Here is a 17,343-nt window from a genome sequence, read left to right as displayed (position 1 = left end):
GGCGCGCAGGGCCCTCTCCTCCCGGAGTCCTCGGAAGGACCGAGGCGTCCCGGCGGGCACGGCGTGGAGGAGCGGGCGCCAGGCGGGGCTCTGCGCGGCCGGGCATGGCGGGGAGGGCCGGGGCTGGCGGGTGGCTGCCGGCGGGGAGCGGTGCGCCGCGGCCGCTCCGTCGCGGCACGGCGGCCTCGGGAGCGGAGCTCGGGCCGGGGCTGCCCCGCCGCGGGGTGCGGGCTGTGCCCGGACGCGGGGGGCGAGGAGGGAGGCGGGCGGCGGCGGGAGGTGCGGATTTTGCACAGCGCACATTCCCCCCGTTCCTTCCCTGGAAAATATGTTGAGCCATTACGCTTTCCTCGATTTTATTACCTGAGGGAACTTGACAGAACTTGTAAAGACACAATTGCTATATCACTTCCACCGGTCTATTTTTCTTCAAAAGAAAGCCAAATCAAAACGCCGCGGTAAGTTTTGTGACGCCGAAACTCGGGAAAACCGATACAAAGCGGTAACGAAAGCTGCGCGGAGGTGAGCGGTGCTTCCTCGTCCTGCCGGGCGCCATCGGCTTGTCGCGATATCTACGGAGCAGAAAGAAACGTGCGAGCTCTACAGAAGGTGTAAACGCAGAAAAGAAAGAATATCACCGATGATTTAAGATTAACAGTACCAGAGGTGACGTGAAACCGTCCACTGAAACGTTACCCTTTTCAGCCGCAAAGTGTCTTAAATTCATTTCTTGGCACTTATTGAAATTCGTGACTTCGAAAATGGATTAAAAAAGGTGAAGCAAACCTGAGTGAAACAAAATATATTGTACTGACAACAAATGTAATGAAATAACAGCATCTTTTTTTCTTTTTCTTTTTTTTTTCTTTTTTAAATAACTTAAAGTACACTAGAAAAAATATGGTCAATATAAATAATCTTGTTTTCATGGAGAACAAATAGATACAAAGCCCGTCCATACCAAAGTTCGCGTAGAAGAGCTTTCCCTCTCTCTTGGCAATAAGCGTGAGGGTCTGATGGCAAACTGGGATAACAATCACCGACTGCAAGGTACCCCAGGTTAAATAGCTATACGTCTTTCAAATAATAATAATAATAAAAAAAAATCACAAGATTACGTGAATAGATACACCTTTATGAGATAAAATGTAAATGTTTGACAGTCAACTATCAATTCACAAGTTATAGCCAAAATAAACTTTGTTCGTGTGTATCAACATATTTTACATGTACCCGGTACCTCTTATTGGAATTTGCCGTTGTGTAAAGTGGTGGTTGGGAATTAAATACTCTTTTTTTTTTTTCCTTTTTTTTCTTTTGTTTTTGCCCTCAGGACAAGAGAGACCCAGCAAAGGGAGGCAGACTCCGCTCTCCTGATGCTTCCCGCTCCTTTATTTCAGAGGTGGGACAGCAAAGGACCAACCAAGATTTAAGAGTGGAAAAGGTAGTGCTTGCTCTCCCTCTCTCTTTCTGCTTCCCTCCGAGATTAAGAGAGAAGGAACCCAGCCACGGTTTGTTTGGTTTGTTTAGTTTTTCTACTAAAGATGAGGGTGAAGTGCAAGTGAATCAAAGGACTCCATCAATGAAATACAAATACATGCAACCCGGAATGCTGCTGGAGGAAGGATCCCGGACAGTTTCCCATTAGAAATTCGCAGAGAAATCATTGTCTCTCTCTCTTTTTTTTTTTTTTCTTTTTCCTCTTCGTCGTCGTCTTTCTCTCTTCTTTTTGTCGCTATTCCAGACGTGGTTGTTCAACTCAAGTATCTGATGCAACGTGAAAGGAGGCCCGCCTCTCTTATCAAATTTCTTGTATTAAAGTGAACTTCGCAGAAAAAGGTCAGTTTCAAAACCTGTGAACTTCCCAGCTGCGCGTCTAGTTCCTCTACTTCTTTAAATAAGTATATCTCTCCCGACTGTCTCTCCTCTCCCTCGCCTTTTTTTTTTTCTTTTTTCTTTTCTCCTTTTCCCCTTTTTTCATCTAAAAAAGCAGCCCGCCCGCCCGGTCACAGCCCCAGGGCGGCGGCGTGTTTCTTGGCCTTCAGGCGGAGGTCGGCGATGCTGGAGTTCTTGCTGGTGGTCTTGGCGGCGGCGGCGGCGGCCACCACGGAGGCGGCGGAGGCGGACTCGGCCAGGGTGGCCAGCGGTAGCCCGAAGGGGGGAGCGGGGAACATCATGTAGGGTGCGTGGGCCAGGTGCGGGTGGAGGTGGTGGTGGGCGTGGGCCACGGCGCTGTCCAGCTGCAGCTGCGCCTGAACCTGCCGGGAGAAGGGCGGCGCGTGGCAGCGACCCACCCGCGCGCGGCGGTCACGCGTGTGTGCGCGGCCCCCACACCCGCACCCCACACCCGCGCCCACTTGCCTGCTGGAAGGGCATCCGCAGCGCGCCCACGTTCACGTAGGGGGCCACCCGGCAGGCTTCGAACTGGCTGGCGGCGCCGATCAGCACCCCTGCGGGAGGCAGCGGCAGGCGGTCAGCGCGGGCGAGCCCCCGCCCCACGCGCGTCCGCCCCACCCGCGGCACTGCGCGACCCCTCCCCGGTACCTTTGTGGAGTTGGTTTTCTTGCTTTCGGCATTTGGCTCTTCGGTTCTGGAACCAGACCTGCGGGGAGAAGGCGGCGGGGGGGGGGGGGGGGGAGTGCGGGGGGGACACGACACACGGGCGTCACGGCCACGCTGCCACCGCCGCGGGGAGACGCGAAGCGCAAAAAACAAATAATATATAAACCCACCGAGAATAAAAAAAAAACAACAAACAAACAACCGGCAGACAAAGAACCGCGGCGCGGGCTGGGCTCCCCCCTCCCGGGCAGCCCCCGCTCAGGAGCTCGGAAACGCAAAAGGCGAGGGGAAAAAAAAAAAGAAAAGGGTCAAAACGCACAGAAAATCAACACCCGCGGAGCGCCCGTCTCGGAGAAATGCCTTTTTTTTTTTTCGGAGAAATTACTTTTTTTTCGGAGACATGACTTTTTTTCGGAGCCCCGGCTTCGCCTTTCCACATCGGGGTCCCGAAAGACCTAAATCGCCCCCCGCTATCTAACACTAACTGGCGGTGGTGCGTTTGGGCGTTTGCACCGTCAGGCCCGAGAAAATCGTGCTCATTAATAAGTAAATTAATTAGCTTTATCGTCAAGAAAAACTAAACATCCAAGAGTTTAATGACTCGCTTTTTTTTTTTTTTTTTTTTTTTTTTTTTTTTTTTTTTTGGGTGGGGGTCAATTACTGTCATAAAAGCTTCGGTACAAAGAAGTTCAGAATTTCTCTGTTCCTCTGTGCAGCGGAGTGTAGCACAGAAGCGGAATAATTGTCTCATTATCATGATAATCTAATTTGCTTCCACAGAAAAGGCTGCGCGTTAGGCAAGAACGGACTTTTAATATTGGAAATGGAATTGTCGAAATATCCAGAATAAAGTTCCGCTCGCTTAGAGAAGAGAGGGGAGGGAGGGAAGGAGGGAGAGCGCGCCTTAAAGCGTTCCTGTTTAAAGGCAGACCTCCGCACCGCGTCTCAGAAGCGACATCCACCAAGCAATCCTTTCCCCACGGCCAAAAATAAAAAAAAGAGGAGAAAAATTTTCTTTTTTGAGGTCTTACTTGAAGAGACAAATATAAATGTGAATTTCCCCCGCCCTGTCATTTACTTCAGCCAAGCGAAACCTGCCCAGCAGCCGCCTTCGCCCGCAGCCTCCCGCGGAAACGCGCGTTCCGTGAATTTAGAAATCAGCGCAGACGCGAGGCGAAAAAAATAAAAATAAATAAAATAGTAAAGCAAGGTGTTTTCCGGAACGCTTTACAGGGAGTGGGTTTAATCTCTGTAAATGTCCCAAAGCTGTCCCGCACCCCGCGGTTTGGCGGAAGGGGAGCGCGGACTGTGCGCCGCCGCGCTCTTTGTCGAGCCGGCGGAGGGACGCACCTCCCGCCGGCGGTGCCCGCAGCCCGGGAGAAGCCCCGCAACTTCGTTTTCTTCGGGTTTCTTAAGCTTTGCTGGGCGTAAAGGGGCGGAAAAACGGGGGAGCGGGCAACGCAGCCTCTTTCTCTCTTTTTGTGTCGGGCTGCGATGAGAAAAGCTGCTTCTTGTTGTTATTATTGTTAATTTTTCGGGTCAGCGTGCCGCTCCGCCGCTGTCCTCACGCTGTCAGGAGGCGCAGGGAAGCCCCCCAAGGCGAGCTGGGTGCAGATGGTGGCCCCGAGCACAGAGATTGAGGGGGAGTATCTGTTACAGCAATACTTTAACAGCCGCAGATGTTCCGGGCCTAAAACTGCTCCATGTGTTCCACCGAATAATGACCAGCGTTTTCTCTTCTTTTATTATGAGAAGGGAAACGCGGCGGAGCAGCTCCGTTTGCTCGCCTTGGCGGGGCTGCCCTCCTCCCCGGCCGGGCACAGCCCGGAGCCCTCCTCGCTCTTCACCGCGGCCCGACCCAACTCGCAGAAATCAGCCCAGGAACCCATTTTGAAAAACTTTGGGAAGGCAGCCCGAGGTTAAACGCGCAGGTTGAATCAAAGGCAGCCGCGGCTTCTCGCTACGGGAGAACGCTTAAAATAGCCCGGGTTTATCCCGGACTTGTGGAGCTCAGCAATCCCAACAAAGCCGGTCTGCGCGCTTCGCTCCGCTTTCCTGCCGCTTCCCTCAAGATTTAAGAACTACGACGAGAAACGGACTGTAAATTTGGGGGGGGGGGGGGGTGGTGTTTCTTTTTCTTTTGCACTTGGCAATTCCTAATTTAGTTTACGGTCCCTACATCTATGAAGTTAATGGGTAGGTAGGTCCGCCCGTAAGCTCTGCGCCAGGAGCAGCCCGGAGCGGGACCGCAGCCCACGCCAACAGAATAGCCGTTGCCGAAGCAGAGGTGAAATAAAACGCGAGAGAGCGAGGGGCAGGGGACTTGCCAGGAGTCCAAACGACAAGAAAGCCCGGGGAGGTGATTTCACACAGATTTGCTGGGTGCCCCCCTCGCTCCGCGTCAGGAGCGGCGGGGACAGGGCACGGCCGGGTTTTACCGAGCTGGCCCCTTCCACCGTGCGCACACGCACACGTCCACGCACAGACACACGTCCACGCACACAGGCACCCACGCATCCCCGCGGGCACGGCTCGGCTACCTGCACCCTGGCCTCGGACAGCCCCAGCCTCTGGCTCAGCTCCTCCCGCATGAAGGCGTCCGGGTAGTGGGTCTCGTCGAAAAGCCTTTCCAGCTCGTTCAGCTGCTCCAGGGTGAAATTCGTCCGGCTCCTCCTCTGCTTGATTTTCGTCTGCCCTTCGTCTTCCATCGCCTTCGCATCCTCCTTGCGGTCCTTCAGCTCTGGGGAGACTGGGCACGACACAGGCAGTCAGACAGGCGGGGCGCCCGGGACGGGGGACCGCGGGGCTGCGGGGGGGCTGCCGGGACGCCGGCGCCGGGGCGGGAGGCAGCGAGGACGCCGGAGCCCGTCCCCCAGCCCGCCGCTCCCCGCCGCGACGCGGGCCCCCGCAGCGCCCGGCGGCCGCGGGCCGGGGCGGGGACCGGGCAGGACCCGCCGGGGCTGGGCCGGTGGGGAGCGGGGCCTGCGCGCCCGGGGCCGCGCTAGGCCCGCCTGGGCCGCTGCCTTTCCGGGCCCGGCCGCTCGGCCCCGGTAACGGCTGGCGGCGGGGAGCGGGGCCCGGCGGGCCGCCTCCCGCACCGGCGGCCGCCCGGAGGGGCCGCACCGCGCCGGCCCGCGGGCGGTCTCCAGCCCCGCTGCCCGCCCGGGGGAAGCGCAGCAACAGGTCCCGGCCGCGCTCCGCCGGCCAGCGCGGCCCTTCCGCGCCCCGCGCCCCGGCCCGCGCTCTCCCGGGGATTGCGTTTTCGTTGTTTAATTTTTCTGCCAGAGACGCGCCCCAGGCCGGACCGCGGCCGAGCGCGGGGGCCCCTGCGCGGACCCCCGCGGGACCTGCGCGCCGCGGGGCTGCCCGCCTGGCCCTGCCCCGGCGGCCGGCTCCCCCCGCGCCCCGCTCCTTAGCACAAATTTGTTAATTAGCCCTTTCCGGGGATACTCCCGGCCGCGCCGCGCTCCGCCGGGAGCGCTCGTCCGAACAAAAGGGCGGCAGCGAACCGCGGGTCCCCGCGCAGCGACGGGGACGGGCCCTGCCCCGCGGGCGGGCGCGGAGACCGCGCTCCGCGTTGGCTGCTCCGCCGGCGCGGCCCGGCTGCCTCTCCGCAGCTGCCGAGAGCGGCAGGCGGCCCCGGTACCGGCACCGCGGCCATCGCCCCGGCGCGGAAAACACGCGGAATAACCCCGGGGCATTTCGGAAGAAAGCCGTCCGGCAGGGCCGGGGCGCGGAACCGCGCGGCGCGGAGCCGAGCCGGGGACGAGCGCGGCGGCAGCGCGGCCCGGCCCCACGCGCGGCCGCGACCCGCGGGAGAACGAACGGGCCCGCGTGCCCGGGCTTTCGTTGGCAGCGCGGCTTCCCGTGGGATGCTAACCCGGAGCGGATCGCGCTAGGAGCAAGTTAAAAGCTTGTTTAAATATTTTAATATAAACTTCCAGCCTGGCCGCATTTTTCCCGTAATTGGGAAAACGTGGAGAGCCGCTCATCAGCGCCTGTCGCAGCCTCCCCACGAGCGCGGCCGCGGCCGAGCCCCTTCCACCCGCGACCGCGGGCCGTCTCGCCCGGTGCGCGGCCATCGCCCGCTCCCGCCTGCGTTCCGCGCGTACCGACCCCGACGGGGGGAAGGAGGGGAAGGGGGAGGAAGAGGGAGCCCCCGGTGCCGCCGTTACCGTCGCTGAGCTTGGGGGTAGCCGCCTCGGCGGCTCTCTCGGCGGCGGCGGCGGCGTCGGGCTCCCGCGGCGGGGACCGCCCGCCGCCCGCCCGCGCCGCGGGGCTGCCCGCCTCGTCGCGGCCCGGTTCCGCCGCGGTTGCGCCGGTCTCCCGCGGTCCGCCGCCGCGCAGGGGCCCGCTCTCCAGCACCTCGCGGTAGGTGATGAGCTCCTTCTTCTCCTTCGCTTTGGGGTCAAACGACTTGGAGACGAACGCCGTCAGCTCCTCCATGGCCGCGGCTCAGGGGCGCGCTGCCCCGGCTCCCCGGGCGGGCATCCACGGGGCGGGGTGGCGGCGGCGGCGCCCCGGGCCGTGCCGTGCCGAGCCGTGCCGAGCCCAGCCGTGCCGCCCGACGTGCAGGGCTCTCGGGGTCTGATAGCGACGCCGCGATTGAAGTGGCACTATTTATACTTTGCAAAGCCTGCCCCTTGTTCCCGGCGAATTACCTCCCCTCGGAGCTCTGAATGGACCCCTTCTCCGCCGCCCGGCCGCGCCGCCCGCCGCGGGGCACTGCGGCCAGGGCACCGCCGGCCCGCCCGCCCGCCGCGCGCTGCGCCCTAATTAATTTAATTAGGCGCGGGCCCGTGCGCGAGGTCCCGGGTGAGCGCGGCGCGGGAGAGGGGCCGGAGCTGCGGGGGAGTGGCCAAGGCGGGGGGGGGGGGGGGGGGGAAGAGAGGGGGGGGCGCGCAGGCTCCGCGCCCGCGCACCGCCCCGCGGGGCTCGGGGGGGTGCCCGGGGCCGCCCTCCCCGCGGAGCCCCGCGGGGCAGAGCGGGGGGCGCTGCCCCGCCGGGAGCCTGCCCCGGTACGCGGAGCCGCGGAACCGTCCCCGGGCGAGCGGGCGGGGGAGCCGGCGAAGTTCCTCCGCGGGCGCCCAAATCCAGCAAACAAACGGCGGGCGGGGGGGGAGTGAGCAAGCCGGCCGCGCCGTTAGCGGTTCCTCGGACGGCGCCCCGAGGCTTGGGATGAGAGCGGATTCCGCTGTTTATTGCTAATATTGTTTTTCCTTTGTTGTGTAAATCCCGCTAAGAGCGTACCTGTGACGGCAGCAGCCGTCTCTTTCACACCTTCGCTAGAATTCTAATAAATTATTCAAAATGGGCTAACTCTCGCTTATGGATTGATTTTTCATTTGACCCTCGGGAAGGCGACTTTACATAAAAGAGCGTTTATTTACCCGAGCAGGTACGGCGCGGAGGGCGGGATGAGCGCTTCTTCAGACCCGACGACACACGCCTCGGCCGCGCCAGGCGGCGGCCACAGCCGTGCCCCGCTTCAGGCCGCAGAGCCGGTCCCGCCGCCGGGGAACCCGCTCGTCCCCGCTCCGCTCCGCCCCGGCCGGCGTTTTCGGTACCGGGGGATCGGACGGCGGGGTCCCGACGGGAACGGGCGGGCTGCCGACGGGGAGGATGATCGTCAGCGGCTCTTCCGTCCCTACGTTTCGTTTATCCTCACGCACCACCTCGCAATTCCCGTGGCGGGGAGCGCCTGCCGGGAAACTCGCGTCCTACTAACCGAATTCGCCAAAAGGCAGAATTAACGCGCGGGGACCAAATCGTTTCGCTGCGTTTCTCGCCCGGCGGAGGCTGAGCTGGGCCCGGCTCGGCGGGCGGCGGCCCGGGACGTGCTCCCCCCGCGGCTGGGGCGCTCCCTTCCCCGGGGCGCAGCCCGGACCGGGTGGGGTGCCCACGCCGCGGGGGGAGCGCTGCCCCACCGGTCACGGGGGCGGTTGTCAGCGCCGGGCAACACCGACCCTGGTTAATGGCTTCGAGATGAAACGAGAAACCCTCCGCGCCGCCGTCCCCGCTCCGCTCGCCCCGCCGCGGAGCCCGTCACCCGCGGGGGGGGGCGGACCGCAGCATGCCACGGCGATGTGCCGGTCAGGCGTTGCGGTGGCCACCGCGCTGCGCCCGGTGCGGACGGCGCGCCGTGGGCTGCTGCAGCCGCCCGTGGGCAGCGAGGACCCCGACCCCCGGACCGGCCGCGGGCCCCTCGCTGCCCGTCACGCGTGGTGCGTGGGGGGGCTCGCCCCGCCGGGGCAGCGAGCGCGCCGCATCGATTCCTCGGCGCTCGGCGGCGCTGCCTGGCCGCCTGGATGAGCTCGGCGGTAGCTTGCTGCTGCCTGCCCGCCGCCCAGGAAGGCGCTGAGCTCAAACCGGCAGCCGCGGCCCGGCGGCCTCTTCGCTCCCGCGGCCCGGCCCGGCCGCTCCGCCGCGCAGGTAATGTGGTGGGGCCCGCCGGCGAGCCCACCCCCAGCAGGGATAAGGCAGGCCTCTGCGGGCCGCTGCCGCCGTGGGGGCCGGGCGCGCCCTGCGGCCTGCTGCCTCTCCCCAGGGCCGCGGCGCGCTGAGGGGACGCGGCGGTCCTCGGCTGCGGACCGGGTTGGGGGGTGGTGGGGTGGGAGCGGCGGCGTAGGGCCTGGCCGGGCCTGCCTGGTGTTGCCATGACGACACCGGGGCCTCCCCGGGGGCGCGGCGCTGCGGCCTGGCCGCCCCGGACTGTGGCGGGGCCCGGGGACGGGCTCCCGCCGGGCTGTGGGGCTCGGCCGCCGGGCCCTGCGGCTCCAGGCGTGGAAGCGCTGCGGGTTGCTTCCCCTCTTGGGTCTCCCGACCTGGCGGCGGGGTCCCGCCGGTCCCGGGCTCGGCTTCCCGGCGGCCTGGCGCTGCCGTGCGCTCTGGGGCGCGGGGGGCTGCGGGGAACGCCGTGACCGGCTGAGGAGTGGGGAGGGGATGTGGCAGCCCCGGTCATAAACGTCTCCGTCTCTTCTAGGAGCAACCTCTCGCTGTGTGTGCGGGCAGAGCAGCGTGTAACGGCTTGTGCGGGGCAGGGCCGGAGCAGCGCGTAGAGAGCAGCGCTGCCAGGGCCGAGCAGGCGGCTGGGGAGCAGAGCAGAGCCCGGGGCGTGCTTCTCCTCGTTCTGGTCGGATTTCCCGGTGGAAACTGGCCCGGAGCACTAGGAACTGCTCTCCTCCCAGTCTTTTTCAAGTCTGTTTTTCTTCCTGCTGTGTACTAGCAGGGCCCAGATGATGTGAGCGGGGAGCACGTAGTATCTGTCGTGGGTGTTACTGTCCCTGGCACATCCGCCTTATGTTTTGATTCATAGGGTGATAAGAGGAAATTATTTGTATAGAATCTTATTTTCCCAGGTTTTGTCTTTGAAAGTGTGGGTAAAGAAGGTATGCGATTTGGTCTCTTCTGTATCTGATGTGCTGTTTCTAGCAGCAGTTGTTTTAGGTGTGTTCATTTTACTTTTCAGCTAAATACAATTCTGGGTGCTAGTTTTTCAGATATGAATGAAACTTTTTTTTTTTAACAGTTTATCTTTTCTAATGATCTGAGACAAATTTTAAACATGTTATTTCAAGTGGTTTAGCATGATCCTATAGGCCATGAGTGAGGAAGGTATTTAGAACTGGGCTTAAAAGAAATACAAAAAGCTGCATCATAAAGTTCAGATAAACTTTGTTGATCTTAAGCTTATTCTGAAAGTTGGTTACTTGGAAGAAATGCTGATGAATGAATGCCCTTAGTGAACTTACTTGGGTTCATCTAAAACAGGAATGTTTGTAGTTCTTATGGTCTTCAGGTATGGAAAATGTACTTACGTGGTGGAAAGACAGTTTGTAGAATTAAGAATTACTGGCCAGAAGATGGCTTGTGGAGGCTGGCTCTTAGTCAATGAGCACCATATTGGGGTTTGAGGCCTTGGTTCAAGTCTCCACTTTGCCTTTGGTGTCCTGGATGACCGTGGGCATGTGGCGTCTCCTTGAGCCTAGTTTCTCCCACGTTTAACTTTGAAATCTAAAGATTTGAAGCTGAATTAAGGAATACTGTTCCTATAAATTGCTCATTCATGATTTTGAATGGAGACAAGCTTTCTTCGAGTTCAGCATGAACGATCTTGAACAATACTGTTGATGTAATTGTCAAAGAGGACATCCTTTAAGTAACCAGAAGACAGTGTTGTGTTATGTTTGGTGTCTGTGGATGCTTGTTCCTATGGGAGCGATTGTAAGAAAGTAACTGAATTCCTGTCCTTCTTTGATCTCTAGACTTCCTGCTGAGGTGACCCGTTACGGTAGCTGTCTTGGTAGATGAGGTTCAGGTGTTTCTCCTGTAATGATCTGGAAACTTGGCGAAGGGAAAGAGGCACCACTGGATAAGTATGTAAAATCAACAACAACAATTCAGGTTGCTGCCCTCTTAAAAACAGCCACCTTGTTGTCTTTTCTAATCAAATCTCTTCCTCTGCCGAGAACAGTTTTCCTGAATTGTAGAGCGGGGAGAATTTCCGTGTAACTGCCAGCTTGGTGGAGGTAGATACAAAGACACTCTTTGATACGTACACACAGAGAAACTGTCTGAGAGGGACTTCTACCCTCTGCCTGTTTGTGGGCTCCCTTTTTTGGGGAGCAGCGTTGCCATTAGTAACACTGTGACTCCTACTTATTAGTTAGCGAGCATGTTTGTTGAGGACTTGGAATAAATTTTACTTCAGTTAACCTTGTTTCCTGGCTGAAGCTGAAGTAGCATCTCATCCTGACTTGTTGATTCTCTCCTGTAGATGGACTCGAGCAGTTCTGCAGGAAAGAAGGGGATGCCGAGATGGTTGCAGTATATTTTCCATCAATGCCCTTCTAATCAGTTATAATTTCTTAAAGGATCTTGTTTGTAGAGATGCTACATAAACAGCGCAGGTGGTTAGGGATTATTGCAAGTCAGTTTAATCAAAGTTTCTTAGTTACTAACAAACATAAATTGTTTGGATTTGATGCTGAACAAATGTGAAGGTTATTTTATCTTCATCACTTCTGGCTGATTACGGCACCTAAAGATTGTATTGTTTAATTGGATGCTGTGCTCAAGATGTAGTCTGCTGCACTGATGTTTACTGGGTAACAGCCTCTGATTAAAAACAACCAAACAGTATTATTTTCTGACAATCTACAGTAAATGCAGTAATAATTTGAAACTCATGCTTGAAAATATGCATTGCACACTTGAAATAATTCTAACATCTATGAAACGGGATTGAACAAGGTCGGATCAATAAGTGTATGCTTTTTACTACATTTTAAAGTGTACCTTACTCTCCTCAAACAGATTTTTCTAGAGAAGTCTGTTTCCTATGTCATCCGTGTTTTCTTTACATTTTTAAATGCAGGGTGGGAGGTTACTTAACTGTTTGCAGGTGAGCTTGATAGCACCGTTTTCTAACTTGGCCAAATGTACATAGTTGGTGTGAAATTTTTGATGTTGGTGTTTCTCTTGGCAAAACACGTGTACTAGAGAATGTGCTTCGTTTTAATTTTGACCAAAGTGTTGCAGTGTGAGTTTTCAGAAACAAGACTCAAACAAAAATTAACTATTAAAAAAAGCAAAGGCTGAGGGACCTGTCTTTTAGATACTCCAACATGCCTGTGCTCCAGAATGGGGACTTAAAATTTATCAGGTCCAGCTGTTAGTCATTCTATTGAATTTCAGACAAATTGCAAGCCTTCAAAATGTTGAAGTTCACAGACATTCACTAGAGCCTTCATACTTAAGTAGTTGATTAATTTGATGATGTTATGTTCCAGCTCAGGCTTCAGCATGAGTTTCCATGTAGCTGCTGTGGGTCCTCATATCTTGAGACAACATCTTCATAATTAATTCTCAGTGTTCCTTTGCTGTTTGACCAGAGTAGTTTGACCTAAATTCAGAAGTGGGTGAGGGAATATACTAAGAGTGGATGAGAACCACACAGGGGGAAGGTTGGGGCTGGGTGATGGAAAAGAATGAGGCTCACTGATGTGATGGTCAGGAGAACGTCTGCCTGTGAACGCCTGGGATGTAACCCAGGTTCTAAGTTCATCTGAAACCGTTCATTTGCTGTTGGTGCTTGTTAATATACTTTTCCTTCCTCCTCTTCTCCTCCTCCTAGTATTGCTCCATAGTCAGGATAAAAGTCGCTTGTGTCTCGCCAGGCATTGAGAGCCGTATCTTTCACAGTGCCTACACATAAAGAGGGGTTGGCAGAAGCGTATCTCCTGTTGCAAGTACGTATGGCTTAACGCTTCTGTCTGAGAAGGAAGGGTAAGGAGCCCTAAAAATGGGATTCCCCATAGGTATAAGGGCGAATTCTCCGTTAACTCTATGGTACAAGTTTTTGTGGTGTATCTACAGACTTTGTATGGAAACAGCCAGGTAGGAAAAACCCATGAGATTCAGCATATGATGCCATGTAATGAGTCGTAATTTTGCCTGTTTGCCTTTTGCTCCCCCTCATTATTTTGCTAATTAAGGTTCCCTGAGTGATCTTAGTTCTCCTCTGCGATCTGTAGGTACTATTATACAGTCCTCTTTGTGGAAATGGTATATGGACCACTGCTGACCCACCAGAACAACTCTTCCGAACATCAGGCTTCAGCTGGTGTGATCAATGAGCGCTGGCAATCCCTTTTCCCAGGTCTGCTCAGGAGTACGGTGGGAGTAGGCAGTAGTCAGGGAGAATACTAACCTGTTAAGAGTATTGGTAAGTGACTGCTCTCAAGTGCTATGGTTATAAGAGGCGTCTTTGCAGGAAAATGTGTGTCAGGTACTAAAGGGATGATCTAAAGACCCCGCTGAAACATAGTGCCTGTCAGCCAAGTTTGTCTGTTGCCTGTGTACATTCAAGATATCCCTGCAAGAGACAGCTACCAGGACTTTGCTGCACAAATTGTTCCACGATCAGCAGTCTGCTTCTGGCAACCTCTTTTCCAGTGGAAACTCTAGAACATGTAGGGCATCAGTCACCTGTGTGCCTTCATCCTGTAGCTCATCCACAGTAAACCCAATGCTTCTGCAGCTCCTGAGGCTCAAGTATGTGCACGTATGCTGTAAGGCTTGTCCTGTAATAGGGAAGGGCCGTGGCATGTAGTGCTTCTTTGGTCCTGAAGACACAAAATTGAGATTTACATAATACATTTCACTAGTTTTATATGCTGCTTAATCCAGTTATATGTCCAAACGTGAAAAAAGCTGATGGCAGAAAAAGGAAGTTAAACAGACGATATATATGTTGAAGTGTAATGTTCTGGCTCATAATGATATCCATATCAAGTGGCGAATATCTTGGCAGAAATGTCTTTTGTACTCTTTGTTTCTCTGGTCTCTTTCATTAATCTTGTTGTCGTGAGCTATGGCCTGTCAGCTTTTAACGTAAAATCTGTGTGTTGTAGTTTCGTCTTTTTGAGCAGTTCAGCTTATTTTAAGTTCGAGATTCAGGTTCATGTTCATTTGAAGGTTGTTCTATCAGTATATATTTGAAGAACTTTATTTTACTGTTCAATAACTGTTAGTACCTTGGAGATCTGTAGATCTTTTACTATGGGGGGAAAAAATGAAATGACTGCACCAGATGATGTGTTGGTATAAACTGGCATTTCTCTGCTGAATTGTAAATTAAAGTAATAGTTCCTTAAATGAGACAAAATAATCTGTAAAATACTGCTTCTGTCTTTTTCAAAATCGGTGCAGAGTAACTTTAGTAAGATGGTAGAAATAACTTCATTTTAAAAAGAAATTCTCTTGCCTACCAGTTCATCCTCCTAAAATTCTGCTGTCTTAGGTGTACGGAGATCTGCTGTTTTAAGTTGACTATTTCAAAAATGCTTTTTTTATATTGCTAGCTGAAGGACCAATTCTAAAGTGCTGAAAACAGAAACTGTTGAGAAGTGAAGTGCATACACAGAGGGATTTACCGCAGCAAAGCTTAGTAGCAACTAATTTGTAGGCACTCCTGGCTGCGGGAGTGGAACTGATAGCTCCGAGTTGCGCGCCGAAGAGCCGTCTGCAATCCACCGAGATTTGGCTACATAGGAATGAGTTTACGTAGCTACTGTTTTGATTGTGGCAGTAAGTGAACTCTAGTGAACATCAAAGAAAATCCAGATACTTAAGGGACTGTCTTGTGTTTTGCATTAAACAACTGTTGGATAAAGTATGGAAGCTTTCCTTGAAGTAGATGCCAGGTCCAGAACTTGGCACTTTCCAGGAGAACATCCCTTTGACTCTTGACTTGTGCTTGCTGTAGCTCCCTTGCCCTGGCTCCAGTGGTCTGGCAGCCCTTAGGGCAAGCTCCAGCAGTGTGGGAGGAGTGTGTCTCAATTTGAAAAGCGAACCTGCATCTCTGACACAGTCTTCAAATTCTGTCAAATGCAGCGTCGTCTGTATATTTATTGTACTTTGAATGCAGCTACCTGAAAGGCTCCCTTGGGAAGCTTGGTCACGGTACACTGACTTCTGCAAATCCAGTGCCTGCTTGGGTGTTTAGATATATCACTGTAGGACTGTAGCAAGTATGATCGTGTGCAAACCAGTTTTAGCTGTCTTGGGAACTTGAGGGTGAAAATGTAGGTTAAAGAGACTTTGTCTGTGGAACTAAACATGGGTTTTTCGTGCAATCATGCATTTTGACCGAAGGGCCTGGTGTAATTGAGACTCGTATTTGCATGTGAACCTTTTGTGAATTTAAGCATAAACACACTTAATGGTGAATTTCTCTTTTGTTCTGTTTTCAATCTCTACCCTGGAGATTAGGGTCTGCTGCCTAGGTGATAAAAGGTGTGAGGAAGGGCAAAAGTTCGTGTGCAGAAAATGAACAAGTTCAACCTGTTTATGCTAGAATTACGAGGACCTGTAATATTTCAGTGTTGGTTAAAGACAGGTGATATTGTGGCAAAATATATCCGTGATCTAGCTGTTGATACGAATGTTGAAGAATTATGAGTTCCTGTTTTCCCAGTGCAGAAGTAGTTGGGGAGCCTGGAAATAACTGTTTGTTCTTGGGAAGAGGGGCTGTTGCTAACTGCCACTAGCTGAAGCGTGTGGGAAGAGGGGTCTTGAAGTCTTGGGTGGGTAGGGCTGATGCTGCTGGGACAGAAAACCAGTTTTAAAGCATTATATGCATTTTGCAACCTGGAAAGTCAAGAAATACAACATTTCTTCAATCGTGAAGCAATGAAACTGATCTCTTAGGAGTTCCAAATGAAGATGATAGTCTTTGCAACAATTAAATGAATGGCAGGCTTCCCCACCCCATGCTTTTTTTTTTTCAAATCTGTTACCAAAATCTGTAAACATTGTCCAAGTAAACACACTGGCAAACGAACATTTCTGAAATTTAGTATTTACAGGTCTGATTTTGGAATAAAGCAATTTAAAGTTGAGTGGATCTAAACCAAGAACCAAAATCAACCTAACTCTAGTTTAAATTAATTTAAAAATAACTTCCTAGAAGTTTTTTTTCTCAATGTATGTTTTAATTATGACAAGTAGGACAAAAATGTACATTATTTTAATTGCACAACCTAAAAACACATGAAATAAGTCACATCAGTAGCTGAAATCAATTGACTGCATTCAGTTGCTTGTGTAAGTATTATGGATCTTCATTTATAACTAAATTAAACATATTAAAGATGCTGTGCTACTCACTGCGTAGCATCTTAAAATGAAATACCAGATATTAGAAGTATCTTATACATTACTCCCCAAATTTCTGACAAATTAATATCTAAGGCAAAAAGGTAAAAATAAGCTAAAATGGAAATATGTTCTAATATATAAATGATTTTATCAGTGCATTTATCTGTTTAAATGGTTGTGAAATATCTTTTGTGAAAATTTACAACAAATATTTGATACCATAATAAATTAATTTAAATTTGCTGACAGTGTAAATTTCAAGTTACTTGGTGACATGAATTTGTTGACGTCTTATTAAAATCTCAATTTTTATTTTTGCATGCAAACCAAACTTTCTATTCACATGATAACTTTTAAAGTGGTATAATGATATGTTTGTTTATATATATACACACACTAAATTTTTTTTATATAAATATTACAATGTAATGCAGACATGAGACTTTCTTACAGTTTAGAATTTTTGTTTTTATGCAGTTTAAAAATGGGACGTCGCTCCTCAGACACAGAAGAAGAGAACAGAAGCAGAAGGAAAAAGAAACACCGCAGGCGGTCGTCTTCAAGTAGCTCCTCAGACAGCAGAACATACAGCCGTAAAAAATCTGGAAGGAAATCAAGGTCAAGATCGCGGTCTCGAGATCTCCAGTCTCGTTCACATTCCTATGAGAAAAGGTGCGTTTTTAGTAATTTACTGTCTGTTGCAGTTGTTTACAAATCGAGCTCTTTCGTATTATGGTACAAAGCCAGAAGTGTTTGAATCCAATGTGTAGTCAGTTCTAGACTGGAATTTTATAGCAAAGTTTGCTGTGAATCTTGGAAGATTGTGGCAATGTTTCCACTTAGATTTAAATAAAAAAAGCAAAACCGCCACTACCACCACAAAACCCCAAACACCTTCACCCCCTCCAAGAATACAAAACCAGTGTATGTGCAGAACCAAAGGTAACTTCCTCATTAAAACAGACAAAACCCAGCCAACTAAAATAACTTTTCTTCTCCTTCTAAATAATGAATTTGGAATCTCTCTTTGGAAATATAATCGTTCATACCTTAACACCATTTTGAAAAGTAGTTTCATTCAATTAGTTAGGGTCTATTCTGTGTTACTTTTTTCTGCTG

At 52.8% G+C, this 17,343-nt stretch overlaps 2 protein-coding genes across 3 annotated transcripts in view; one reads left to right on the top strand and one right to left on the bottom strand.

Moving 5' to 3' along the window:
• Positions 1 to 2,006: 2,006 nt before the first annotated feature.
• SHOX2 (SHOX homeobox 2) lies at positions 2,007 to 7,008 on the bottom strand. 2 transcript variants are annotated; one of them, XM_059822836.1, is made up of 5 exons: positions 6,738 to 7,008; positions 5,103 to 5,311; positions 2,545 to 2,602; positions 2,358 to 2,450; positions 2,007 to 2,290 (listed from the first exon to the last, which is right to left on the bottom strand). In XM_059822836.1, the coding sequence occupies exons 1-5, from the start codon at positions 7,006 to 7,008 to the stop codon at positions 2,007 to 2,009; spliced, it is 915 nt and encodes a 304-aa protein (XP_059678819.1). The 2 variants fall into 2 exon arrangements, with proteins under 2 accessions (XP_059678819.1, XP_059678820.1); XM_059822837.1 differs by having other exon boundaries at positions 2,007 to 2,258; positions 2,362 to 2,450.
• Positions 7,009 to 8,646: 1,638 nt separating this feature from the next.
• The window catches only part of RSRC1 (arginine and serine rich coiled-coil 1), a 181,346-nt gene continuing 172,649 nt past the window's right edge, over positions 8,647 to 17,343 (top strand). The window contains exons 1-2 of the mRNA XM_059822879.1: positions 8,647 to 8,786; positions 16,702 to 16,896. Coding sequence (XP_059678862.1) covers positions 8,647 to 8,786; positions 16,702 to 16,896 — 335 coding nt within the window. The remainder of the gene's footprint in view (positions 8,787 to 16,701; positions 16,897 to 17,343) is intronic.

This window comes from Gavia stellata, chromosome 11 (assembly GCF_030936135.1).
Source record: "Gavia stellata isolate bGavSte3 chromosome 11, bGavSte3.hap2, whole genome shotgun sequence".
In the NCBI taxonomy this organism is placed as follows: Eukaryota; Metazoa; Chordata; class Aves; order Gaviiformes; family Gaviidae; genus Gavia; species Gavia stellata.
Note: the sequence above shows the minus strand (reverse complement) of the source record. Positions and strands in the feature narration are given on the sequence as shown.